The following is a 24,956-nucleotide window of genomic DNA, read 5'->3' as shown; positions in this document are numbered from 1 at the left end:
ATTATATACAATCATCCCCTCTCCCTCCAGCTCCTGAATGCTATTCTGATAGATGTCGCTGGGCAGCCACCTCTTTGCTGGTTCCTTTGAGGTCTGACTTCTAGCCAGGCAGGCCTAGGCAGGCTGACGTATTCACCTTCTTCTCCTGGAAGATGCCAGATAGAAGCAAGCCTCAGGTGTGGAAACAAATGGGAATGACCACAGCGGGAGGAGGAAGCTTGGGGCCTGCTCCCCAAAACCTTCTCTATCTCCCATCCCCCAGGAACTGAGCACCCCAGGGAGCTGGTAGAATGGAGATGTAGCCCCATGGAACCACGCCCCATGCCCATAGCCTTGAAAACAGCCTAATTTATTCTTCCCTTTGCACATGAAACAGAGGCCTAGACAGAATGTCTGTGTTTGGAGTCTGCCAGAAGCCAACCCTGAGACAAGGATTCAAGTATTTAGGAAATAAACAGGAAATACTGTAAGTGGGGTGGATATGTGGGAGAGGGAAGGGAAGGAAGTCAGCAAAGGGTGTATTGATAAGCAGGTTTCTACAGTGGACAGCTGGAGTTCAATCCCATAGGTGAACACTAGGGGTCAGTGTAGAACATGAACCTCAATCATCCCACACAAGGGTGAGGGAGTTGGGGTATTTATCCATCAACTCCCCTTGACTACCACAGAGGTGCTGAGCTCTGCCCAAACCTGACAGGAAATGGCCTTTTGGTCTTTCAGCTAATTGGTCTATATGTGTCTGGGGCTGGTTAATCCACCAGGTACCAAAAGCACAGCACATCAGACCTGCAGCCAGTGAGAATATTTAGGGGAAAGAAAACACACACATGGCCAGGTGCAGTGGCTCACACCTGTAATCCCAGCACTTTGAGAGGCCAAGGAGGAAGGATCGCTTGAGGTCAGGAGTTTGAGACCAGCCTGGGCAACATAGCAAGATCCTGTCTCTACAAAAAAAATCTAAAAGCTAGCTGGGTATGGCAGTGCATGTCTATAGGCCTAGACAACTCAGGAGGCTGAGGCAAGTGGATTGCTTGAACCCAGAAGTTCAAGTCTGCAGTGAGCTATGATCACACCAATGCACCCCAGCTTGGGTGACAAGAGGGAGATTATGTCTCTAAAAATAATAAGGCCAAGGACAGTGGCTCACACCTGTAATCCCAGCCACTTGGGAGGCCAAAGTGGGAAGATCATTTGAGCCCAGAAGTTTGAGAACAGTCTAGGCAACATGATGAGACCCTATCTCCACAAAAAAAAAATGGAAAAATCAGCCTGGCATGGTGGCACATGCCTGTAGTTCCAGTTGCTTGGGAGGCTGAGGCAGGAACATCACTTGAGCCTCGGAGGTTGAGGGTGCAGTGAGTTGTGGTAGTGCCACTGCACTACAGCCTGAGCAACAGAACAAGAAAAATAAATAAAATAATAATAATAAAGTAAATAAAAATAACATGAAAATAATTTTTAAAAAATTTGAGACGGAGTCTTTCTCAGTTGCCCAGGCTGGAGTGCAGTGGCACGATCTTGGCTCACTCCAACCTCTACCCTCCAGATTCAAGCGATTCCCCTGCCTCAGCCTCCCGAGTAGCTGGGATTACAGGTGCCTGCCACCATGCCTAGCTAATTTTTATATTTTTAGTAGAAACAGGGTTTCACCATCTTGGCCAGGCTAGTCTTGAACTCCTGACCTCGTGATCCACCCGCCTCGGCCTCCCAAAGTGCTGGGATTACAGGCACGAGCCACTGTGCCCGGCCATGAAAATATATTTTTTTAAAATAAAAGAAAATAGGCCAGGCACGGTGGATGACCCCTGTAATCTCAGCTCTTTGGGAGGCCAAGGTGGAAGGATCACAAGGTCAGGAAATCAAGACCATCCTGGCCAACATGGTGAAAACCCATCTCTACTAAAAATATAAAAATTAGCTGGGTGTGGTGGTGTGTGCCTGTAATCCCAGCTACTCAGGAGGCTGAGGCAGGAGCATCACTTAAACCAGGGAGTGAGAGGTTGCAGTAAGCCAAGATCAAGCCACTGCACTCCAGCCTGGGCAACAAAGCAAGACTATGTCTCAAAAAAAAAAAGAAAAGAAAAGAAAAGAAAGGAAAAGAAAAGAAAAAAGAAAATGTACACATACAGGCTCTAAAATCTCTACAGCAACTAGCAAAATCCACAGGAATAAGCATACAAACATCATTGTGAAACTTAGAATTCATAACCATTTCATTACATACAATTTGCAGATAATCTGTTCTCACTTATGGAGATTTCTGATTGCAAAGAAAGAATCAGAGCCAATGGTGAATTAAATAGGCTACATGCAGGCAAATAAAGACAACAGGAAAAGTACAAAAACTCAAAAAGATTTATAAAAAATAATAATAATAAATATTTATGTGGTATGTGGGTGCCATATGGGTGGGGCTAAGGGTTGCTCTCACTCCCATGTCAGACCCCAGCTCCTCTGAGACTCTGAAGTACCCCACTGGGACCTTAGTCCTGCAGCCTCTACCCTCAACTTGTAAAGAGGTATTTATCGTCTTGACCCCTGACTTCTTTCCCCACTGTCAATAGCTGCCTCAAAGGCATCTGCGCAGGGATCTCATAGGGAGGAGGGTGCACTCCACCCTTTTACAGACTGATGCCCCCCAAATACACACTTCCAAGAAAAGTGAACAGCACCTAGGAGAACTGTATATCAACAGTTGTATAATGAGTATACCAATCATAATGAGAGTCCCAGAAGGAGAGAAGTGAAAGGAGCAGAAAGAATATTTGATGAGGCCGGGTATGGTGGGTGGTTCATGCCTGTAATCCCAGCACTTTGGGAGGCCAAGGTGGGCAGATCACTTAAGGTCAGAAGTTTGAGACCGGCCTGGCCAACATGGCAAAAACCCATTTCTACTAAAAATACAAAAATTAGTTGGGCATGGTGACAGGCACCTGTAACCCCACCTACTTGAGAGGTTGAGGCAGGAAAATCACTTGAACCCAGAAAGCAGAGGTTGCAGTGAGCCAAGACCACGCCTCTGCACTCCAGCCTGGGTGACAGAGTGAGACTCCATCTCAAAAAATAATAATAATAATATTTGATGAAATAATGGCCAAAAAACTTCCCAGAAGCCCAGAATTGATGAAAGACATGAATCTACATAGCCACAAAGCTCAACAAACTCCAAGTAGGATAAACACAGAGAATCACACCAAGATACATTAAAACCAAACACACACATGCTCCTTCCAGGCCTCTTGGACACCCCCTCCTATACAGACCTCCATCACCTGACACCTGATCTCCTACCTGAATATTCAGCAGTGAACAACAGAGACAAGCATCACTTGATCACTTGGTGGAGCCCCAGTCTGGACAAGGAAGCAGATAAACTAGAACAAACCACTGGGACTGTTAAATTCAAGTTGTGGCAAGTGTTAGAAGAAAGGAAACTGAGTGATGTGATACTGACTAGACAGAGGTGGTGGAAAGAAAGGGTCTCCCTAGAAGGTGCCATTGGACCTAAAGGAAAAGAGAGAGGTGGCCTCAGAAGAACCAGGGCTTCCCAGGCAGAAGGAACTGTGTGTGCAAACGACCTGAGGCAGAAACAGCTTGATATGAAGGAGAACGAGAAAAGAGGCCATGGTGAGTGAATGGGACAGACAAAGAGATGAGGCTGGAAGTCTTGTGAGACCATGCTGGGAATCTGAATTTTATTCTAGGTGAGGTGAGCAGTCACAGGAACACTATTCAGCAGGATGGTGCCATAATCTGATTTCAGTTTTAAGTCCACTGTGGGTAATATATGGAGAATGAAATGTAGGGCTAAGGCAGGTTATATTTTCCCAGAGGGCCACAATATCTCCCACCCTACATCCACTTGTACAAGGTCACCTTGACATGACTCCCATGTAGAAAGGTATAGCCTGTGTCCCCTTTCCTTGAATCTGGTGGCAGAAGTGACATAGCATGACACTCAAGTCTGGGTCAGAAGATATGCAACTTCTTCCTTGTTCACTTTTAGAGGGCTGGGTGGCTAAGAAGTCTGACTACCCCAAGACCACCATGCTGGAAGGAAACCCGAGCCACAAGGGAAGGCCTGTGTAACTACCCTAGTCCACAGCCCCAGCAACAGCTGACATCAATTGCAAGACCTCTGAGTGAAGACGCTTCCAGATGATTCAGGACCACCCCCCACCATTTTTAGTCACCCCCTAGCCTAACTCTCCCCGTCCAAACTGAACCACAGCATCTGTGAGTATCATGTAAACCAAAAGGTATCTGAGACAAGTCTTGATAAATTTAGAAAGTTTATTTTGCCAAGGTTAAGGACATGCCTGTGACACAGACTTAGAAGCTCCTGACAGCGTAAGCCCAGGGTAGTCAGGGCCACTACCTTGATTCACATCTGTAATCCTAGCTACTTGGGGGGCCAAGGCGGGCAGATCACTTGAGACCAGGAGTTTTGTTTTTTGTGTTTTTTTTGAGACAGAGTTTCACTCTTGTTGCCCAGGCTGGAATGCAATGGCACAACATCAGCTCACCGCAACCTCCGCCTCCCGGGTTCAAGCGATTCTCCTGCCTCAGCCTCCCGAGTAGCTGGGATTATAGGCATGCACCACCATCCCCGGTTAATTTTGTGTTTTTAGTAGAGACGGGGTTTCCCCATGTTGGTCAGGCTGATCTCGAACTCCCAACCTCAGGTGATCCGCCCGCCTTGGCCTCCCAAAATGCTAGGATTACAGGCGTGAGCCACCACACACAGCTGAGCCCAGGAGTTTGAGACCAGTCTGGGCAACATGATGAGACTCCATCTCTACAAAAAGTAGGGAAATTAGCCAGGTATGGTGACACATGCCTGTAGTCCCATTTGCTCGGGAGGCTGAGGCAGGAGCATCACTTGAGCCCAAGAGGTTGAGACTGCAGTGAGCTGTGGTGGTACCACTGCACTCCAGCTTGGTCTAGTTTTATATATTTTTGGGAGACACGAGACAGCAATCAATATATGTAAGACGCACGTGGGTTTGGTCTGGGAAGGCAGGACAACTCAAAGTAGGGAGAAGGCTTCCAGATTATAAGTAGATAAGACAGAAACGATTGCATTCTTTCGAGTTTCTGACTAGCCTTTCTGAATATGCAATTTACAGAGATAGTCACTTATGCCTTAGTCTGGCTTAGTGAAACAAATAGGTAAGGAAGCAATCAGATATGCATTTCTCTCATGTGAGCAGAGGGACAATTTTGAGTTCTGCCTGTCCTTTGTCCATAAGGAATTTCCTTGTAGGCAAATTGTGAGGGAGGTATGTAGCTTTTTCTTTTCTTTTCTTTTCTTCTTCTCTTTTTTAGAGGGCATCTTGCTCTGATGACCAGGCTAGAGTGCAGTGGCACAATTTTGATTCACTACAACCTCCACCTCCCGTGTTCAAGCAATTTTCCTGCCTCAGCCTCCCAAGTAGCTGGGATTACCAGCGCCCACCCACCATGCCTGGCCAATTTTTTTTTTCCTTTTCATATTTTTGGTAGAGATGGAGTTGCACCATGTTGGCCAGCCTGGTTTCGAACTCCTGACCTCAAGTGATCCGTCGCCTCAGCCTCCCAAAGTGCTAGGATTACAGGAGCGAGCCACTGCGCCCAGCTAGCTTTTTTAACCTTGTAGCTATCTTACTTAGGAATAGAATGGGAGGCAGGTTTGCCCTACACAGTTACCAGTTTGACTTCTTCCTTTTGGCTCAGTGGTTTGGAGGTCTCAAGATTTATTTTCCTTTCACAATCACGACGTGGTTGTTTTACATCATTACGTTTCGGGATGGTTTGTCAAACAGCAGTAGTAACTGGAATTTGGAGGTGAGGGAATTGAGTGGGGAAAGAGTGGCATGGGGAGACCAAGGAAGAAGCTTGGGGTGGGGTGGGTAGTGGGGACGGTTATTGAAACGAATGACACTACAGCTTGCACCAGGTTGAAGCAGTACCTGGGAAGGAGAGAGGGGATACGCGGAGGCTGCGATTTGGAGACAGACCCAAGAGAACTTCCTGGATGCCATCACCCAGAGTCCCATCCAGGGAGGGTGGGTGAGAGGGAAGACCAGGGATCGGGCCTGCGCCACGATCGTCACGTCGCATCTAAGCTGGAGCGGATCCGGGCACCCGGAGCCCCCATTCCATCCCCTCTCGGCCCCAGGCAACTACATCTCCCAGCATCGCCTGCTCGGGCCGCGGGAAAGGGAAAAAAAAAAAAAAAAAGTTTGGGCCAAGCATTCCCGGAATGTGCTTCCTGCTGGCGCGGGGCGGGGGGCGGGCGGGGAGGCCCGGGCGGGGCGGGGAGGGCGCGGGGCGGCGCGGCCGGAGCCCGGGGCGCGCACTCGGCTCGGCCCGGCCCGGGCCGCAGCATGGCCGAGCCGCTACTCAGGAAAACCTTCTCCCGCCTGCGGGGCCGGGAGAAACTTCCCCGGAAAAAGTCGGACGCCAAGGAGCGCGGTAAGCGGAGATCAGTGGGGGAAGAGGGGGCGCCGAGCCCCACCCGGCCTAAGAGTGGGGTCCCAGGGCCCCGAGGACAGACGGTGGGAGGGATCAGGCGGAGCCCCCCGCACCTCGCTGCAGACTGGGGTGCCTCCAGCCAGGGGAGGGTAGGGTTCCTGGAAGGAAGGGGCTAGGAGGGAGGGGGGCGCGGACCGTTATGTGCAGCTGGCCGGGGATGCCAGCGCTGCGGGCTCCTTGGGAGGCCCGGGAGGGGGCCTCGCCCACGACAGGAAATGGGGCCGCGACTGAGGGCCTGAAGGGTGGAGGGGAGGAGGGGCTGGGAGGCCAGGACACTGGGGCCCAGTCGGGCTGGGCAAGGGGCATCGGGAGCCCTGGAGGCGCAGGATGGGAGATGGGGGGCGTACTCCTGCAAAGGAAAGAGAGGGGCGGCCCGTCAATCAGAGTAGTTGCCCCCTCGCCTCCCACCTACTAACAGTGACTGCAACTGCGCCTGCCTTAGCCCCAGGAAACTGTCCCTTTTATACAGATGGGGAAACTGAGGCACAGAGCAATTGGGTCATGTGCCCAGGGCCAGTGACTTAAACAGCTCTTTGGACTATGCTACCAACAGAGACCCTAGGGGGTGGACATCAGAGGTGACCAGAGGAGGAGTTCAGCAGGGTAGCAAGTAGAGACCTTAGAGAAACAGCTGCGTGGGATAGGAGGACCCAGGAAGGAAGGAGTTAAAGGAGGAAGGCCAGACCATTCCATGGACGTTCCCCTTCCCCCCAGGCCTTCCCAAAGATTCCCAATGTTCCCAGGGCAGGGAGAAGGGACAGGGATGCCCAAACACAAACACACACAGGAAACAGCCCAGGACATGAGAGAGGAGAGGAGGGAGAGAAGGGGAAGTCCCAAGGCATTGAGCGTGGGGGGTCTGGCCTGGGCTGAGGGACAAGGTCCCATTCCAGGATGGCGACAGAGTTTGGAAGACAGGAGGGAGGCTAAAAGGGGCAGGGGACTGGGAGTGACTGTGCTGCAGGGAATAGAGAAACCAGCTCCTCACTCCTGAGCACGTAGTGCCTGCTGTGGGCTGTGTACTTTTCCAAAAGGCTCCTGGAAGCCTCCCTGGATAGGGAAATCACATCCCCCCCGTTTCACAGGAGGATACTGAGCCTCAGAGAGGGATGCGACTTGCCCAAGGCCACACAGGTGCAAAGCTCCATGCCACGGTTATTGAGAGGGGAGAGGAAGTGGAGACTGGAACGCAGTACCTATGGGCCCCAGGAAGCCTGACTTAGAACCCTGAGGCTGCAGGGACAGAGTCCCTTTTTGGGATGCCAGGGACTGAGTAGGGGGTGCTCTAAGCTGATAACTGAGATCGCTAGCCTGTGGCTGCCTATTCCAAACAAAACAGCAGGATCCAAGGAACAGTGACTTATCAGGGGCGGGCCAGGGCCATACACAGCATCCCACCCACTGATCAATTGCACAGGGCTGCTCTGCAGGCAGTGAGGGGCTGGGTCTCACTCCCCTTGCTCTCCGCCAGGCCGCCCAGCCCAGCGCCCAGAGCCCAGCCCTCCAGAGCCAGAGCCCCAGGCTCCCGAAGGGTCCCAGGCTGGAGCAGAGGGGCCCTCCAGCCCCGAGGCATCAAGGAGCCCTGCACGGGGAGCCTACCTGCAAAGCCTGGAGCCCAGTAGCCGCCGATGGGTGCTGGGTGGGGCCAAGCCAGCTGAGGACACCTCTTTAGGGCCTGGGGTACCTGGCAGTGGGGAGCCTGCCGGCGAGATCTGGTACAATCCCATTCCTGAGGAAGACCCTAGACTTCCAGCACCTGAGCCCCCGGGACCACAGCCAGGCTCAGTTGAGCCAGAGGGCCTGGCCCCTCAAGGTAAGAACAAGCTTCACATCCCCTTCCCCAAGGTGAGCACCAGCCTCACATCCCTTCCCTTCAGGGGAGCACCAGCCTCACACTCCCTCCCCCAAGAGGAGCACCAGCCTCACACTCCTTCCCTTCAGGGGAGCACCAGCCTCACACCCCCTCCCCTCAGGGGAGCATCAGCCTCACACCCTCCTCCCCCTCAAAGGGACACCAGCCTCACACTCCTTCCCTTCAGGGGAGCACCAGCCTCACCCTCCTCCCCTAAGCCCAGGTTCCTGGACCCTGAAGTCTGCTCTCCACACAGGTGCAGCCCCCTCCAGCCCCCCAACCAAAGCCTCCCGCACCAAGTCCCCGGGCCCCGCCAGGCGCCTCTCCATAAAGATGAAGAAGCTGCCTGAACTGCGGCGCCGCCTGAGCCTGCGAGGTCCCCGGGCTGGCCGGGAGCGCGAGAGGGCTGCCCCTGCGGGCTCCGTCATCAGCCGCTACCACCTGGACAGCAGCGTGGGGGGCCCCGGGCGGGCAGCAGGGCCTGGGGGCACCCGGAGCCCGAGGGCCGGTTACCTCAGCGACGGGGACTCACCGGAGCGCCCAGCTGGGCCCCCATCACCGACCTCCTTCCAGCCCTACGAGGTGGGTCCCACAGCCCGGGCACCCCCGGCCGCACTCTGGGGCCGCCTCAGCCTGCACCTGTACGGTCTTGGGGGGCTGCGGCCAGCACCAGGGGCCACCCCCAGAGACCTCTGCTGCCTACTGCAAGTGGATGGGGAGGCCCGGGCCCGAACGGGGCCACTGCGAGGGGGTCCGGACTTCCTGCGGCTGGACCACACCTTCCACCTGGAGCTGGAGGCCGCCAGGCTCCTGCGCGCCCTGGTGCTTGCGTGGGACCCTGGCGTGAGAAGGCACCGGCCCTGTGCCCAGGGCACCGTGCTGCTGCCCATGGTCTTCCGAGGTAGGACATGTGGCTGCGGGGGAGGAGGGGCAGGGACCCGCAAACCCCACTGCCAACCCCGCAGAGTGCCTAGGGGGCTGGGCTCCGGGCGGAAGGTGTGGCCTGGAGTAGGGAGGCCGGGATACATGAAGCTTCAGAGCACACCCAGCTCAGGCCACCTTTGGTCCTCAGGGTGCCAGGCCCAACAGCTGGCCGTGCGCCTGGAGCCCCAGGGGCTGCTGTATGCCAAGCTGACCCTGTCGGAGCAGCAGGAAGCCCCTGCCACAGCTGAGCCCCGCGTCTTCGGGCTGCCCCTGCCACTACTGGTGGAGCGAGAGCGGCCCCCCGGCCAAGTGCCCCTCATCATCCAGAAGTGCGTTGGGCAGATCGAGCGCCGAGGGCTGCGGGTGAGCACCCACCCCACCCTAACCCTCTGGCCCGCAGACCTCAGACCCACTCTTCAGGACACCCTATGTACAGATGCCAGACCCCTATCCCCAGGCCTGAGTCACTCCTAGCTCCAATCCCAGGCTAGACAAGGGCAGAAGCCCCCCTCTTGACTGTAGCACCCTGGGCAGAACCCATGGGTCATCCATTGATGTAATAACAGGATCCAGGCCCTCCTGGGGCTCAGAGTCTGATGGGGGGAAAGATACGACTCTAGTCATTCACAAATGTAAAACTATAACTGGGACTAGAGTTGGGGCGGGGTGTACCTAGGGTCTGGGAGAGCTTAAAACAAAACCTGGGGTAGTCATGGAAAGCTTCCTCAAAGAAGCGTCAGTTTCCTAAGTCAAAGGAGATGGCAGCCAAGACAAGTAGTCCAGGCAGAGGGTTTACAAGGCCAGGTTGTCAAGGTAGTTCCAACCTCCCAGCCCACAGTGCCCATTGCTGCCGTGGCCCAGAATTCCAGTGCTCACCCCACTGGGCCCTGATTAGTCTGTGGCCCCGGCAAGAAGACATCCACTCTCTCTTCCCACCCCCAGGTAGTGGGACTGTACCGTCTATGTGGCTCAGCGGCAGTGAAGAAAGAGCTTCGGGATGCCTTTGAGCGGGACAGTGCAGCGGTCTGCCTATCTGAGGACCTGTACCCCGATATCAATGTCATCACTGGTCAGCATGGCCCCCTCTCCCCTGCCTGCTCACCCCCATTCAATGCCTCACTTCAAGGCCTTGGGGCTCCTCTGGGACTTCAATCCTCCTATCTGACCTTGCTTTCACCCTTCAATCCTCCTATCTGACCTTGCTTTCACCCACCTCCTCTTCCCCCTTAGCTGTGCCCTCCTTGGCCTTAGAAGCCAGTGGTGCCCTGACCAGAGGGGGCCCTGTGTTCACAGGCATCCTCAAGGATTATCTTCGAGAGTTGCCCACCCCGCTCATCACCCAGCCCCTGTATAAGGTGGTACTGGAGGCCATGGCCCGGGACCCCCCAAACAGAGCTCCCCCCACCACTGAGGGCACCCGAGGGCTCCTCAGCTGCCTGCCGGATGTGGAAAGGGTGAGTTGGGCCTGGTGGGAGTGATGGGACTTGAGAGTGGGCTGATACCAACAGAATGTTTCACCCATGCCTGGGCCTGCAATGGGCATGAGCTGGCAGCATCATCATATCCCCAAGAAATAGGTGCTATTAGCATCCCACTTCATAGATTTGGAAACTGAGGCCCAAAGCAGGTGACAGTTGCCCAAGGTCACACAGCCAGGATGTGTCAAAAATGCATGCTGAACACTGGTCTTTCAACCTACAAGGGAAGTTCCTGGCTGAGGGAACCTAGACAAGTCCCGTCCCTCTCTGTGCTTCAATACCTTCATCTGTAAAATGGGATTCATGGCAGCTCTGCCTTTCTAATGCTTAGTTGCCTTTGGCTTCGGTCTTCCCTCCAACAAAATAGGCTCATAATACTAATATCTAATGATATTAGTCTTAACCTGACCACATCCCAGCTCTGAGACCGTGAACCTGCTTCCCTACTCTAGCCACCTTAGTCTCTTGCAGGTAGGTGCCACAGGGGCCTGACTTTGTCTGACTTACATCCTCTCAACCCTCTCCCAGGCCACGCTGACGCTTCTCCTGGACCACCTGCGCCTCGTCTCCTCCTTCCATGCCTACAACCGCATGACCCCACAGAACTTGGCCGTGTGCTTCGGGCCTGTGCTGCTGCCGGCACGCCAGGCGCCCACAAGGCCTCGTGCCCGCAGCTCCGGCCCAAGCCTTGCCAGTGCAGTGGACTTCAAGCACCACATCGAGGTGCTGCACTACCTGCTGCAGTCTTGGCCAGGTGAGCTCATGCCCAGGGCCTGCACCACCAATCTGAGCCAGGCTGCTGCAGTGATGCCACCTTAGGGGACCAATCAGTGTCTTGGGCTTGAAGCAGGCTACACCCCCCATGGAGTAAACTGGTAACTGGTTGCCTCGGCAACCAGTTCAGATCCAACCAATCTGTCTGTTTTGTCTTTTTTTTATTTTCATTTTTTTGTAAAGACAGGGTTTCTCTATATCGCCCAAGCTGGTCTCAAACGCATGATCTCAAGCCATCCTCCTGCCTCAGCCTCCCAAAGTACTGGGATTATAAACTGAATCACCTTGCCCCACGGAGCCAATTCATCTTTTTATTTATTTATTTATTTATTTATTTATTTATTTATTTATTTATTTTTTGAGATGGAGTCTTGCTCTGTAGCCCAGGCTAGGGTGCAGTGGCATGATCTTGGGGTGCAGTGGTGTGATCTCAGCTCACTGCAACCTCTGCCTCCCAGGTTCAAGGGATTCTCCCACCTTAGCCTCCCGAGTAGCTGGGATTATAGGCACGCACCACCAGTCCTGGCTAATTTTTATATTTTAAGTAGAGAGGGGGTTTCACTGTGTTGGCCAGGCTGGTCTTGAACTCCTGACCTCAAGTGATCCACCTACTTCAGGCCTCCCACAGTGCTGGGATTACAGGCATGCACTACCAATCCTAGCTAATTTTTGTATTTTTAGTAGAGATGGGGCTTCACGGTGTTGGCCAGGCTGGTCTTGAACTCCTGATCGCAAGTGATCCGCCTGCCTCAGGCCTCCCAAAGTGCTGGGATTACAGGCATGATCCAGGGCACCTGCCCCTACCCATCTTTGATGCAGTCAGAGGCCCTGCCTCTTGACATGCCAATCAGAGGTCTAGTTGCCTAAGCAACCAGTCCTAGCTCTGCCAGCGAAACCCTGAAATGGTCGAAGGCCTCTTTCCACAGGCCAATCAGGAGCCTAGTTCCCTAAGCAGCCAATCAGAGGTCGGCTGTCGCCTCTATGACCTACCCTGTCTCCCTTCAGATCCCCGCCTGCCCCGAGAATCTCCAGATGTCGCGCCGTACTTGCGACCCAAACGACAGCCACCTCTGCACTTACCGCTGGCAGACCCCGAAGTGGTGACTCGGCCCCGCGGCCGAGGAGGCCCAGAGAGCCCCCCGAGCAACCGCTACGCCGGCGACTGGAGCGTTTGCGGGCGGGACTTCCTGCCCTGTGGGCGGGATTTCCTGTCCGGGCCAGACTACGACCACGTGACGGGCAGTGACAGCGAGGACGAGGACGAGGAGGTCGGCGAGCCGAGGGTCACCGGTGACTTCGAAGACGACTTCGATGCGCCCTTCAACCCGCACCTGAATCTCAAAGACTTCGACGCCCTCATCCTGGATCTGGAGAGAGAGCTCTCCAAGCAAATCAACGTGTGCCTCTGAGCCAGAGGACGGGGCGGGACCCCGGTTACTAAGGACCGGGCGCCCGGTGGCTAAGGGGGTGCCCTGGTGACCAAGGAAAGCCAGACCTGTTGCTCAGGCCGAGCTCCTGGTTGCCAGCGAGTTACCACGGGACCAGTCGCGTGTATGGCTGAGACTCATTCCCAGTTTCCAGGGCCCAGTATTTGGACACTAGTTGCGAAGTCTGGGGACTGGGGATTCTAGGGACCAGCGGTTGTGACCATCTTTCCTGAGCACCAAGGGCTTCCCCTTTTGTTGCCAAAAACGCAGTTCTCGCGCTTGCTAGGCTGGCCTCTCTTGCCTCCCCTTGGCCGGGGCAACACCAGTTACGGTGAGCATCACCCTGGTGTGGTGAGTCACCTCTAGTCGGCCCTCTTGCTGCTGCCAACCAAATCAGTATTAGCTTTGAGCACTGCACTCTGTTTCTCCCTCCCTTGGACGACACAAAGACTAGCATGAGGCACTGTTTGTGGGGGGCAGCCCCTATCCTGGGTTCCAGCATGGACACAGGGGTAGCCTGGGGCTTATAAACAGCTGGTTTCCCCTACCCTTTTCCCGGGAAGACCCCACGATTGGCCTCTAGTCAGCAAATGGAGATAACAGAGTCTGGCCTTTCCAATCCCCATCTCCTTGTCCCCCCCTGAAAAAAATTGAGCACTTAAACCCCTCCCTTTTGGAGGGGGCCCCCCGAAGCGTCAGGCTGGGGGCAGTCTGGTACGGAACATATTTATTGCCTCCATGCATGTGTGTGTGTGTCTGTGAGGACTGGTGTGCGTGGACACGTCTGGAGCAGGCGTGTGGGGCTCTTTCAGGGACCACAGAGGAGGCAGCAGTTTGCAGTGCCCAGCCACCCTGAAATCCCCAATAATGGTGCCTCAGTGGGCCCCAGAGTTACAGTGGGAGAGTACGGTTCCCTCCTGTCTCCCTCTTCTTTTCCGCACCTCCATCTTTGTGGATAATAAATCAATATGCACAGGTTCTGAGACTGAGTACTTGAGCCTACGTGGGCCAGAGGTGGTTTATTCAGTCTCCATAAGAGAGGGGACAAAGAGCACAGCTGAGTCCGTGGAGAGGAGGGTCCAAGAGCTCACAAGAGAGCCTCTCTGAGCTTTGACCCCTCCATCCCCTCCTCAGGGAGGTTGTGGAGTCATCGGCCCTCATGGGATAGGCCCAGGGCAAGCAATGATGAGACTCCAAACCAGCTGGACACAGTCCAGGGGCAGGAAGGCAGCCAAGCATCCCGACCCACAAGGCCCTATACAGCAATGGAGCCATCGCGGAAGTCCGTCCTCCCAATGAGGATATTGACCACGACCGGGTGGCCGTCTCGGCACTTCTGCTGGGCATCGTGCAGCACCTTGACCACCTGATCCTCATTCTCCCGTGAGAGCAGCAAGCCCCAGGCCCCCAGACCCATGGCTGCCTTGTGATAATCTAAAAGGAGATTAAGTCGGATGGTGGCAAGGACTCAGCCCACCGCACATGCAGCCAGCCCAGGAGAAGAACACAAACCCAGCCGGGACTGAAACAGCCTCTTGTCCTCCCAACCTCACTGAGGCCCCCTCACCAGTGTAGGCCAGGCCACAGGCCACGTTGCTGCCCAGAGAGGGCACCTGCTCCCGAGAAATCTGCGTCCAGCCAGCATCATTCCCTACCAAGGCCATCACTGGGATCTACAGGAAGAAGATGAAGGCAGGCCGCAGCCTTCAGCCCCATGGCTTGGCCAGCCAGAGGACAGAGACAGGGACAGGGCCTCTGCCAGACAGGAAGCTCCCTCCCCACCTCAGCCCACCCCTGGTGACATTTCCCAGAACCCCAGGCCCTAAGCTTCCCTCAGGCCAGCCCAGTCACCTTGTGTCTGACGAACGTATCAAATTCGATGAGGCTGTAGCCAAAAGCTCCATCCCCAAACAGGCACCAGACCTAGTGGGGAGGGGACCCAGGATGGTTAGGGTGGATCAGGGCCTAGAGGGCAGCCAGTCTCCCAACTCCGGTGCCTCACCTCAGCATCCGGCCGGCACAGCTTGGCCCCAAGTGCAAATCCTGCGCCAACTCCCAGAGTCCCAAAGGCCCCTAAGAGGACCAAGAGCAGGTGGGTGTGAAGGCGTGCGGATGGATGGTGCCCACTGCCCCAGGCGGGGGCCCTTCCTTACCAGGATCGAGCCAGCGCAGGGGGCCGCGGGGCTGTACCAGATGGGCGGCAGTGCCCACGAAGTCCCCGCCATCCACCACCAGAATTGAGTTGTCAGGTAGCGTTTCCTCCACCAGCTGCAGCACCCGCACTGGGTTCAGGTGCTGGGCCACAGGCATCGCTGCCTTCTCCCTGCGACAGGACAGCGAAGGTCACCAGGGTTGGCAGCAAGGTCTGCCGGGAACCCCCTTCCCACATCCACTCCACCCAGGCCCCACCGAAAGGTCTGCTCCTTCTGCCGGTCGGCTTCCCGCAGCTCCTCCACCCAGTCTGGGGCCCATGTCTGGCCCTGAAGGCCCTCCACTAGCTTCAGCACGAAGGAACCCACATCTCCTGGGGAAGGAAGAGGACACAGCTGTGAGGAGCTGGCTTCCTCCTGTTCTTCCAGCACCAGAGGCCTCAAAAACAGCAGGAAGCCAGCAGCAGCATCCGAGCAGGCAGACAGGAAGCAGGCCAGGGGTGCTCCTAGGAAAAAAACAGGTGAAACACCCCAGAACCTGCCAGAACCAGGGGAGGGCAGCCCAGGTGAAAAGGGAGGACAAGGCCCAAGAAACAAGGGTTAAGGAGCACAAGGCAGGTGACAAACCCAAGCTGGCCTCGTCCCCTCCCTCTACCTCCTTCTGCCTGGGAAACACTCAATGAAAAGAGCTACATCCACCAAGCACATCTCTCAAATCCAGGCACATGGAAGAGCACGGCGAACGTTACTGAAGTGAACTAACAAACAGCCCGCTGTGCATCTCCAGTTCAGGCCTCATCGCTTCTGTCCTGGCCATTTTTAGCAGCCCCCCTGGCCTCCACCCAGCCCCCTTCCAGCCTGCCGTCCACGGCTGCTGAGTGGACCTTCCCAACACAGATGCAACGGTGCCACTTCTCTGCTTAACACAAGAGTGTCCTGTCGCCTAGGCTGCAGGGGAGTCAGCATCCTCAGAACGATGAACCAAGTTCAAGTCTAAGGGAACTGAAATAAGGGGAGGGCAGAGATACGGCAGGAAGACAGAGAGGCTAAGGGGCCAACGAGTGTGCTCTCTGTCCTGAGGGCAGTGGGCAGTGTGGGAGGGAACATGATCACATGCACGTTTTCAAGCCTCCCTCTGTGTCCACCCCACCATTTGTTCCTACAGAAGCATCTATCAGGCCGGGCACAGTAGCTCTGGTCTGTAATCCCAGCACTTTGAGAGGTCGAGGCAGGAGGATCACTTGAGGCCAGGAGTTCGACACCAGCCTGGGCAACACAGTGAGATGCTGATTCCTCAAAAAAAAAAATTAACAAATTAGCCTGGCATGGTGGTGCACATTTGTAGTCCCAGCTACTCAGGAGGCTGAGATGGGAGGATTGCTTTGAGCCTGCGAGTTTGAGGCTGCAGTGAGCTGTGATTGCGCTACTGCATTCCAGCCTGGGTGACAGAGCGAGACGTCATCTCTAAAAAATAAAAATAAAAAAAAATTTAAAGAAAGAAGCATTCATCAGTTTGAGGGCCAACTATTTGTCTCTGGTTGACTGGCTACCCCTAGGGCAAGGTCTGGGCCTCAATCACCATACCAGGCTCAAGCCAGCTGCAGCAGAAACCAGGAGGAGAGCGACTGGGAGGAGGACATATGTGTACGGGGGGTTTACGGGGCTCACCCTGAACAGCCTCCTGGGGCTTCCAGAAGATGTCTGAGTTGAGCAACATCTCTTCCCGATTACGATTGACGATGATGATCTTGCTGCTGTGGCTGAGGACACGGCCATAGGATAGGCGGAAGTCACACACAGTTCCTGGTATGGGGGACAGGAATGCAGTAGGCAGAGGCCCCATGTCCTCTACCTTACTTGATCCACTGTGGTGGACTGGATGCAAAAGAGTCCCTGTTCCTCACCAAGTCTCCCTGCACCTGTGCCACCTACAGTGACCTTGCAGCTCCCCACACCCCTTGAATCTGGACTGGCCTCATGACATGCTTTGGCCAACAGGATAGGGCAGAGGCGGGTTATATTTTCCCAGATGGCCATAATATCTCCCACCCTACATCCATTTGTACAAGGTCACCTTGACATGCCTCCCATGGAGAGAGGTGCAGCCTAGGTCCCCTTTCCTTGAATCTGGTGGCAGAAGTGACACAGCATGACATCCAAGCCTGGGTCAGAAGATATGCAGTTTCTTCCTTGTTCACTTTTAGAGGCCTGGGTGGGGCCAAGGAGTGTGCTCTCTGTCTAAGAAGTCTGACTACCCTGAGGCCATCATGCTGGGAGGAAACCCGAGCCACACATAGAGACCTGTGTAGTTGCCCTAGTCCACAGCCCCTCCAAGAGCTGGCGCCAATTGCAAGACCTCTGAGTGAAGACACCTCCAGATGATTCAGGACCCCCACCCCCCCCCCATTCTTGCAGACTCTACTTCAAGAAGCCACACAGCCTCCACTCACTCTCTCTTGAATAACCGCACTCTCCCAGCCCCATAGTTTTCTCATCCTTCACCAAGTCGGCCAGCCCAGGCTAGCCTACTGGAGGATGAGAAACAAGGGGGCCATGGAGACAGGGGTGAAGAACCCTATGACCCCAGCTGAGGCCATCCCAGACGAGCTGCAGGGCCAGCCAATCCCCATACGGGTGAGCAAGCCCAGCCTGGATCAGCACAGCTGCCTTCCTGCCTAACGCAAGTGCAGACTCACGAATGAGCCCAGCCAAAACCACAGCTACCACCTACCTTATAGGTGGGTCTTGAGAAATCAGAAATGCATTTTTAGCCATTGAGTTTGGGGATGGTTGTTACAGGGCAGTAGCTAACTGATACACCTATTATGCGTCTGGTTAGGGTTCAAAGCGCTTTATGTGAAAATGTGTACCAAGTACAATAGGTGCCCACTAGACGTTCTTCCTCCTTTGTGTGAAGCTGGGTAACAGGGTGAGGGGGTTCCTGGGAGAAGGAGGGAAAGGAAGAGGCTCAGGCCCACCTGCTAGGACAATGACATCTGCCTTCTTCAGGGCCACACTGCGGTTCTCCCGGATGTGGAGGGGGTGGTTGCGGCCTAACAGCCCCCGTGCCATCCCTCCGAGGAAGCAGGGAACACCCAAGGTCTCCACGGCAGCCCTGGGAGTCCAGGCAGAGCAGAGGTCAGTGTGGCCGGGGCCTCCCGCCTCCCCAAGAGCACCCGAGGACCAGGGACTGGGAACGTGAAAACAAGGGCAGGGCTGGGGCTTCTCACCGAAGCTTGTCGGCGGACGTCGGGGTGAGCAGGGCCTGACTCCCTAGCACCATTAGGGGCCTCTTGGCCCGGCTCAGGATCTCCACACAGCGCTGAACCTGAAGCGAGAGGTGGGGATCAAAGAGCTGTCTTTTTATTTATTTATTTTTTTGAGACACAGTTTCACTCTGTTGCCCAGGATGGAGTGCAATGGCATCTCAGCTCACTGCAGCCTCCACCTCCCAGGTTCAAACGATTCTCCTGCCTCAGCCTCCAGAGTAGCTGGGATTACAGGCACGTGCCACCATGCCTGGCTAACTTTTGTATTTTCAGTAGAGACAGGGTTTCACCATATTGGCCAGGCTAGTCTTGAACTCCTGGCCTCAAGTGATCCGCCTGCCTCGGCCTCCCTAAGTGTTGGAATTACCGCTGTGAGCCACAGCGTCCAGCCAAAGGGCTGCCCTTGAGTCGCCATGAGCACGCAAGATTAAGGCCCCAATACTGACTCAGGGAGAGGGTCGGGGGCCCTGCTGGGTAGGGTCCTCAGACACAAAAGAGAGGCAATTCACCTGCTGCGGGGAAGCCTGGGGGATGTCCAGGGGCAGCGGTCCCTCGGGCTGAGGCTCCCAGGCTCCTGCAAAGAGGTTGGCCAGGTAATTCTCTAAATACCTGCAAAAGGGAGGGGAAAGAACCAAGTTGCCAGAATTAACTAACTACAAGGATTCCAGGATCTGAGCGAGGAGAGGGGCCGGGAAAGGGGCCAGGAGAAAAGCCAAGAGTAAAGTGGCATGGGGATGGGGTGGATGAGTGACACCTCAGGGACAGATGAACCCTAGTGGCGAGGTCTTCAACTGCCTGTTTGCCCTCGGTAGCCTCTGGGGTCCACCCCAACTCCATGTAGCCCCCCAGAAGCAAGGAACGTAGGCTCAGCATGCCAGGATTAAGCCTGTGGGTCCAACAGATGTGAACTCACGTCCTGGCTCTGTTAATTCCTAGCTGTGCAACTTAAGACAAGTGACTTCACCCTTCTGAGCTTCTGCCTCTGTCAATGTAAATATGAACCTCCCTCCCCAGGTTCAAGGATCTGTCCATTTAGGTCATGAGGCGCTTTGCATAACACTCGATCCATAGGAGTTCTGAACACTGTCCTCTCCTGCTTCAAACAGGGCCTTCTCGGTCTCCTTGCTCACTGGGCCCCAGGGCCCCAACCTTCCTGAAGGACCTGTGCAGGGCCCTGGAGACACAAGGATAGATCCTGCCCAGCCCTGCCCTCAGGGGGTGCTCTATCCAGCCAAAGACAGACACATGGGCATTGGCAGGAAACAGTCGGAGCTCAGAGTCAGAAGCCTCTGCTTTCACCGTTAAGGACAGGCCAAGACAGCACAGAAGCAGCCAAGGATGGAACCGTGGGAAGCCCCACAAGTAAAGAAAAGGCAAGGGAGGCTGAGGCGGGAGGATTGCTCGAGGCCAGGAGTTCAAGGCTGTGGTGAGCTATGATTGTACCACTGCACTCCAGCCTGGGTGATAGAGTGAGGCCCTGTCTCAAAACAAAACAAAACAAAAAAGGCAAGATAAGAGATAGCCTCGTGAGAGGCAGCCCAAGAGAGAGGGGCAAGGAGGAGAACAAGGGGAGGGACTGACTGGGAAGCCAGGGGGCAAAGTGCATTAAGAATGAGGCTACATGGCCAAAATGGTGAAACCTCATCTCTACTAAAAATACAAAAATTAGCTGGGCATGGTGGACTGCACCTGTATTCCCAGCTACTCGGGGGGCTGAGGCAGGAGAATCACTTGAACCCGGGAGGTGGAGGTTGCAGTGAGCCGAGATCGCACTACTGCGCTCCAACCTGGGGGACAAAGCGAGACTCCGTCTCAAAAAAATAAAGAGGCCATAGAACAAAATCACTACTGCCTGAGCTGACCCTCAGGCGCTTCACACACATCCAGAGTACAGGAGCCTGACTACCTTGTCCACTGATGATGCCCCGTGCCTGTCCTGGAACCTGGCACATGGCTGCCGCTCGCTAAATGTATGGAAAGGAAGGGCCAAGGACAGGCAAAGGGAAGGGACTGAGGGGAAGGGAGAGAAGGAGGAAGAAGAGGAAGAGGAGGAGGAGAAAGGAAAGGAGGAAGAGGAGGAGAACAGGCCAGGCGGGGTGGCTCATGTCTGTAATGTTTGAGAGGCCAAGGAGGGTGGATCACTTGAGGTTAAGAGTTTGAGACCAGCCTGGCCAACATGGTGAAACCTCGTCTCTACTAAAAATACAAATATTAGCCAGGTGTGGTGGCGGGCACCTGTAGTCCCAGCTACTTGGGAGGCTGAGGCAGGATAATCGCTTGAACCCAGGAGGCAGAGTTGCAGTGAGCCGAGATCGTGCCACTGCACTCCAGCCTGGGCAACAGAACTAAGAATCTGTTTCAAAAAAAAAAAAAAAAAGAAAAGAAAAGGACAAAAATGTGAGGGAAGGAAAGGAGGAGGAAGGAGAGGGCTCGAGTCTGGGATCTGCCACTTCTTTTTTTTTCTTTTTTCTTGAGAGGGAGTCTCGCTCTGTCACCCAGGCTGGAGTGTAGTGGCGCGATCTTTGCTCACTGCAAGCTCCGCCTCCCAGGTTCACGCCATTCTCCTGCCTCAGCCTCCCGAGTAGCTGGGACTACAGGCACCCGCCATCACACCCGGCTAATTTTTTTTTTTTTTTTTTTTTTGTATTTTTAGTAGAAATGGGGTTTCACCATGTTAGCCAGGATGGCTTCGATCTCCTGACCCCGTGATCTGCCCACCTCGGCCTCCCAATGTGCTGGGATTACAAGTGAGAGCCACTGTGCCCGGCCTGGGCTCTGCCACTTCTTAGCTGTGTGACTTTGGGCAAGTGACTTCACCTTTCTGAGCTTCCTCCTCTGTAAATGTAAGAATGAACCTCCCTTCCAAGGTTCAAGGATCATCCTTTAGGAGGAGGAAAATGGAGAGGACGATGGGAAAGGTGGGTGGGGGGAAGGGAGAAGAGGAAGGAAGAGGGACAAGGAAGAGGAAGAAGAAGAGATGATGGAGGAGGAGAAAGGCTGTCCTGAGCCTCTCCCCTTTGCTGCCTCCACGAGGGCCACCTTGCTTTCCCCACCCACCCAATTCATTCCTGCCTCAGGACCTTTGCACATGCTGTTCCTTCTACCTGGAATGCTCTCCCCCCAGCTGTCTCCTCCCAGTCCACATGTGAATCAAAGGAGGATGGGCATGGGCTGGAAGCTGCAGGAGAGAAAGGGGATAGAGGAGGGAATGGCAGGGGTGGGGCTATTCACCAGGAGACCACTCGGCCCACGAGGCCCTTGGGTGCCTTGGCTGGCACCATCTCCTTCTGGACCATGAAGTAGGGGTACAGCACGTCAACGGGCAGCTCCACAAACACCGGACCTGCAGGGGCAGGGAGGACGCTGAGTCCGCAACATATCCCCAGCCCCTCAGCCCCAGCACTGCTCAGCATCACCATCCTCCACCTACCTGGGGTGCCCGACTGGGCGGCAGCCATCGCGGCCCTCAGGGTGGGCACGATGTCCCGCACCCTCCGCACGGACACACAGAACTTACAGAGTGGCCGGAAAAGGGACAGCTGATCAACAGCCTGGAGCGCACCCCGGTTCTGGCAAAGACAGAGGTGTGGCAGGGTAACCACATGAGCCCTTCAAGCCCCCCTAGGCCCCCACCAGCCCCCAAGGACTGGGTACCTGCAGCAGAGTGCTGGCGGCCCCACCCAGAAGCAGGACTGGGGACTGAGCCATCTGAGCATTCTTCACCGCAGTCACCGTGTTGGTGAGGCCAGGGCCTGCTGTCACTGCCGCCACGCCCACCGTTCCTGGAACACAGAGCCCATCACAGCCATGTCCACTCTCTTGGCCATTCTCCCACCTCTGAAAAACCCCTACCCTCACAGACACTCTATCCCACACTCCAACCAGTCCCCAGCCCTCTCTGCAATGCCCTCACCGGACAGGCGGGCCATAGCATCAGCAGCAAAGACGGCCGTGACCTCATGGCGTGTGTCCACCACACGGATGCCCAGTTTCTCACAGGCCACCAGCAGCGGGGAAATGTGCCCACCGACCAGTGTGAAGATGAACCGCACGCCATGGGCCCTCAGCACAGCGGCCACGTTCTCTCCGCCATGCCGGACACTTGTCTTGTCCACCTGGGCCCAAGGACAGGTGGAGCAATAAAGTTAAAGGCCAGGGCAGAGGGCAGCTGGGAAAGGGGGCAATCCCCCTGCCCCAGGTAAGGGGGCAGGAGCAGGGTGAGAGGTCAAGAGAAGCTTGGTCTTGGTTAGGCATATATTATACTACATGCCAGGCTCAAAGCAAGGCATAACATCTTATCAGATCCCCCTGTCATTACATCCCTCTTACAGCTGAGGACATCGAGATTTGCCCAAGTAAGACTGAAAGTCCAATAGAACCCACGCTCTTAAGTGCCCCACTGTTACACTGCCTGTCTCCAGGATGGCAGGGCAATCAGGGAGAGAGGAGAGGGTTATATAACCTAGAGGGTTTGGCCAGGGACACAATGCACGCAGAGCAGATGGCAGGGAGCCATCTGCTGTGACTCCTGCCTGTCCTCCAGTATCCCTGCAGAGCCTGGCAGCTAGGCTCCTGATCCCAGCCTCCCTGATGCCCTCCTGATGGACGCTAAACAGGCCCAGGGCTTAGTTGACAGGCTGCCAGCCACCATGTGCCTGGCATGGGAGTGAGCTGCTGGCACAGACTGCCGAGGTCTCCCAACTCTAGCTGCCTCACAGCCCTGCACATCCAAGGCTTGCTTTAAATCTCGCAAGTCCTGAAGCTCAGTGGCATCACTCCTGGCTAGCAGAGGAAGGAGTAGAGAAGGGTTTGGAGAGGGAGAGGTCAAGCTTGGTCCCTGCTAGGAGAGAAAGGGTTGAGGAGGGGGTCTGGGGAAGGGGTAAATTTCAAACAGAGGTGCAAGGAGTTCAGGGGGAGGCCTGTGGGGTCAGCTCTCTCCAAACATGTCACCTATTCCAAACCACCACACAATCTCTCTGAGCCTCAGCTTCCTCTTGCAGAAAATGAAGACAGAAAGAACAGCACCTACTTTCAAGGGAAAGGTAAGGGGTAGGTAAGAAAGTCTACAGTGCTGAGCTCAGCAGAGGACAACTGTTACGAAACTGTCACTGCCACCCCCTCGCTGGTACCTGCCCTCTGCCCCATTTATCCCATCCAGGTTAGGGAGCACAATCAGAGTGCTGTCCATCTGTTCTGTGAAAAGAGTCACTAGGGAAGGAGGTAGGTGGGGTGCGAGTGCCCCAGCAGCGGCAGCTTCCGTGTTCTCTCTCACCAGTGGCAAAGTCCAGGCCCCCATACACAGCGTGGCAATGGAGACAGGGCCCTGGACAGAACCTCTTATCAGTCCCTCTGGACTAGTCGGGGCTCGCTTTCCCACCCTGCACAATGAGTGAGCTGGAAGCAGCATCACGAGGCCCCTTCCTCTTTGACTGTCCCCAGCCCACCTCCCATTCTGTGCCCCGCACCTTGTGCAGCAGCTGATAGAAGAGCCCCAGGCGGTGAGCGGCGCCCAGCAACGCGGCCACCAGCGTCCCGCAGGCCAGGAGCAGGAAGGAGGGGAATAAGCTCCCGGCGGGGGCGGCGGCCGCGGGGGTCTCCATGAGGTGGTACCTAAGAGAGAAAGGGCACTTCCCAGACTTGAGCGCGACAGGGAACCTATCCGGAAGAAATCGCGCCCCTGCTCGCAGCCGGATCCAGGGCCACGCCCCTTGCCGCCAGTTTCTGTGCGGCCACGCCCTCAACCCTGCCAGACCACGCCCTTTGTGCGCCTGGGCTCGCGGTGAAGCCATGCCTCTCTGTGACAAGGTCAAGCCCCAGTCCTTTACATCACCACCACTCCCACCCAAACTAGCCACCACAGGTCAAGGTGGCGACGACAGCAACACACAGTTATCCTCCACTTACCTACCTGTCAATGGATAGGCAGACGCCCCGCCTCTCTTTCCACAACCGGACCCCAAATCTCAGCGCCAGTAGTGAGCCCGCCCCACGTTACGTCACCAAGAGGCACGAGGTCACGCCCCCGGGTTAGCAGGCACGACCCTCCACGCAAGCCACGCCTCTCCCTTAAAGAGCGCACGGGCCCGAGCCTGACCCTCGACCCCGGGCCAGGCTGGTTCGAGGTCACATCGCATCAGGATGTGGTTCTCCCACACTAGCTCGACCCCCGAGGCTATTCACCCTCACCTCCAGGATATGGCGCTGCCTCCAGCAGAATTCGGCCCCCTCTGTGTCACGTGACCCGGGAGCTTGGCCGTGCCCGGGTCGCCCACTTGGCTCAGCGGCGCCCCGTAGTCCGGCCCGATGCGCATGCGCACAGTCGGAGCCACGCTCCGGGGTCACCCGAAAGTCTTGCCTCTACTGGCCGCCTCGCTCATAGACCCCGCCTCCCCTCGCCTTTCATTGGCTCGCACTGCAGGCCTCACACCCATTTTATTGTTTTAAAACCAGGAGGCCACGCCCCTCAGCGGCTTCAGGAGCCCAGACCTTTGGGGGCCCACCTTCCTCAGCCTTCCATTGGCCCCACAGTGCAAGCCCGTAGGTTCAGGCCCTCCGAAGACAGCTCG

The 24,956-nt window shown here is 55.6% G+C and overlaps 2 protein-coding genes across 5 annotated transcripts; one reads left to right on the top strand and one right to left on the bottom strand.

Annotated features, from left to right (window-relative positions):
• The first annotated feature begins 6,304 nt into the window (after positions 1–6,304).
• Positions 6,305–13,956, top strand: SYDE1 (synapse defective Rho GTPase homolog 1). Its single transcript, XM_030820579.1, has 8 exons — positions 6,305–6,456; positions 7,988–8,329; positions 8,625–9,269; positions 9,441–9,655; positions 10,235–10,361; positions 10,586–10,746; positions 11,299–11,524; positions 12,550–13,956. The coding sequence occupies exons 1-8, from the start codon at positions 6,369–6,371 to the stop codon at positions 12,951–12,953; spliced, it is 2,208 nt and encodes a 735-aa protein (XP_030676439.1). The 5' UTR covers positions 6,305–6,368; the 3' UTR covers positions 12,954–13,956.
• ILVBL (ilvB acetolactate synthase like) lies at positions 13,952–24,714 on the bottom strand. Of its 4 annotated transcripts, none has more exons than XM_030820581.1 (16): positions 24,571–24,714; positions 23,856–24,000; positions 22,304–22,505; positions 22,045–22,172; positions 21,821–21,959; positions 21,622–21,733; positions 18,900–18,999; positions 18,352–18,449; positions 18,100–18,236; positions 16,790–16,924; positions 15,381–15,495; positions 15,125–15,294; positions 14,974–15,044; positions 14,823–14,894; positions 14,539–14,644; positions 13,952–14,405 (listed from the first exon to the last, which is right to left on the bottom strand). In XM_030820581.1, exons 2-16 carry the CDS (start codon positions 23,988–23,990, stop codon positions 14,227–14,229), a joined length of 1,899 nt encoding a protein of 632 aa, XP_030676441.1. In that variant the 5' UTR covers positions 23,991–24,000; positions 24,571–24,714; the 3' UTR covers positions 13,952–14,226. The 4 variants fall into 4 exon arrangements, with proteins under 4 accessions (XP_030676441.1, XP_030676442.1, XP_030676443.1 ...); XM_030820582.1 differs by having other exon boundaries at positions 24,295–24,675; XM_030820583.1 differs by having other exon boundaries at positions 24,299–24,675.
• Positions 24,715–24,956: the final 242 nt, after the last annotated feature.

This window comes from Nomascus leucogenys, chromosome 10 (genome assembly GCF_006542625.1).
Source record: "Nomascus leucogenys isolate Asia chromosome 10, Asia_NLE_v1, whole genome shotgun sequence".
Lineage (NCBI taxonomy): Eukaryota > Metazoa > Chordata > Mammalia > Primates > Hylobatidae > Nomascus > Nomascus leucogenys.
The sequence above is the reverse complement of the archived record's forward strand: the minus strand, read 5'-3'. Positions and strand labels throughout refer to the sequence as shown.

Coding starts and splice junctions, on each gene's coding strand:
- SYDE1 (XM_030820579.1), top strand. CDS start 6,369: ATGGCCGAGCCGCTACTCAGGAAAACCTTCTCCCGCCTGCGGGGCCGG. Junction 6,457..7,987: donor GTCGGACGCCAAGGAGCGCG/GTAAGCGGAGAT, acceptor GCTCTCCGCCAG/GCCGCCCAGCCCAGCGCCCA. Junction 9,656..10,234: donor TCGAGCGCCGAGGGCTGCGG/GTGAGCACCCAC, acceptor TCCCACCCCCAG/GTAGTGGGACTGTACCGTCT.
- ILVBL (XM_030820580.1), bottom strand. CDS start 24,179: ATGGCTTCACCGCGAGCCCAGGCGCACAAAGGGCGTGGTCTGGCAGGG. Junction 21,960..22,044: donor CCGCCAGCACTCTGCTGCAG/GTACCCAGTCCT, acceptor TGTCTTTGCCAG/AACCGGGGTGCGCTCCAGGC. Junction 16,925..18,099: donor AGATGTCATTGTCCTAGCAG/GTGGGCCTGAGC, acceptor CCCCCATACCAG/GAACTGTGTGTGACTTCCGC.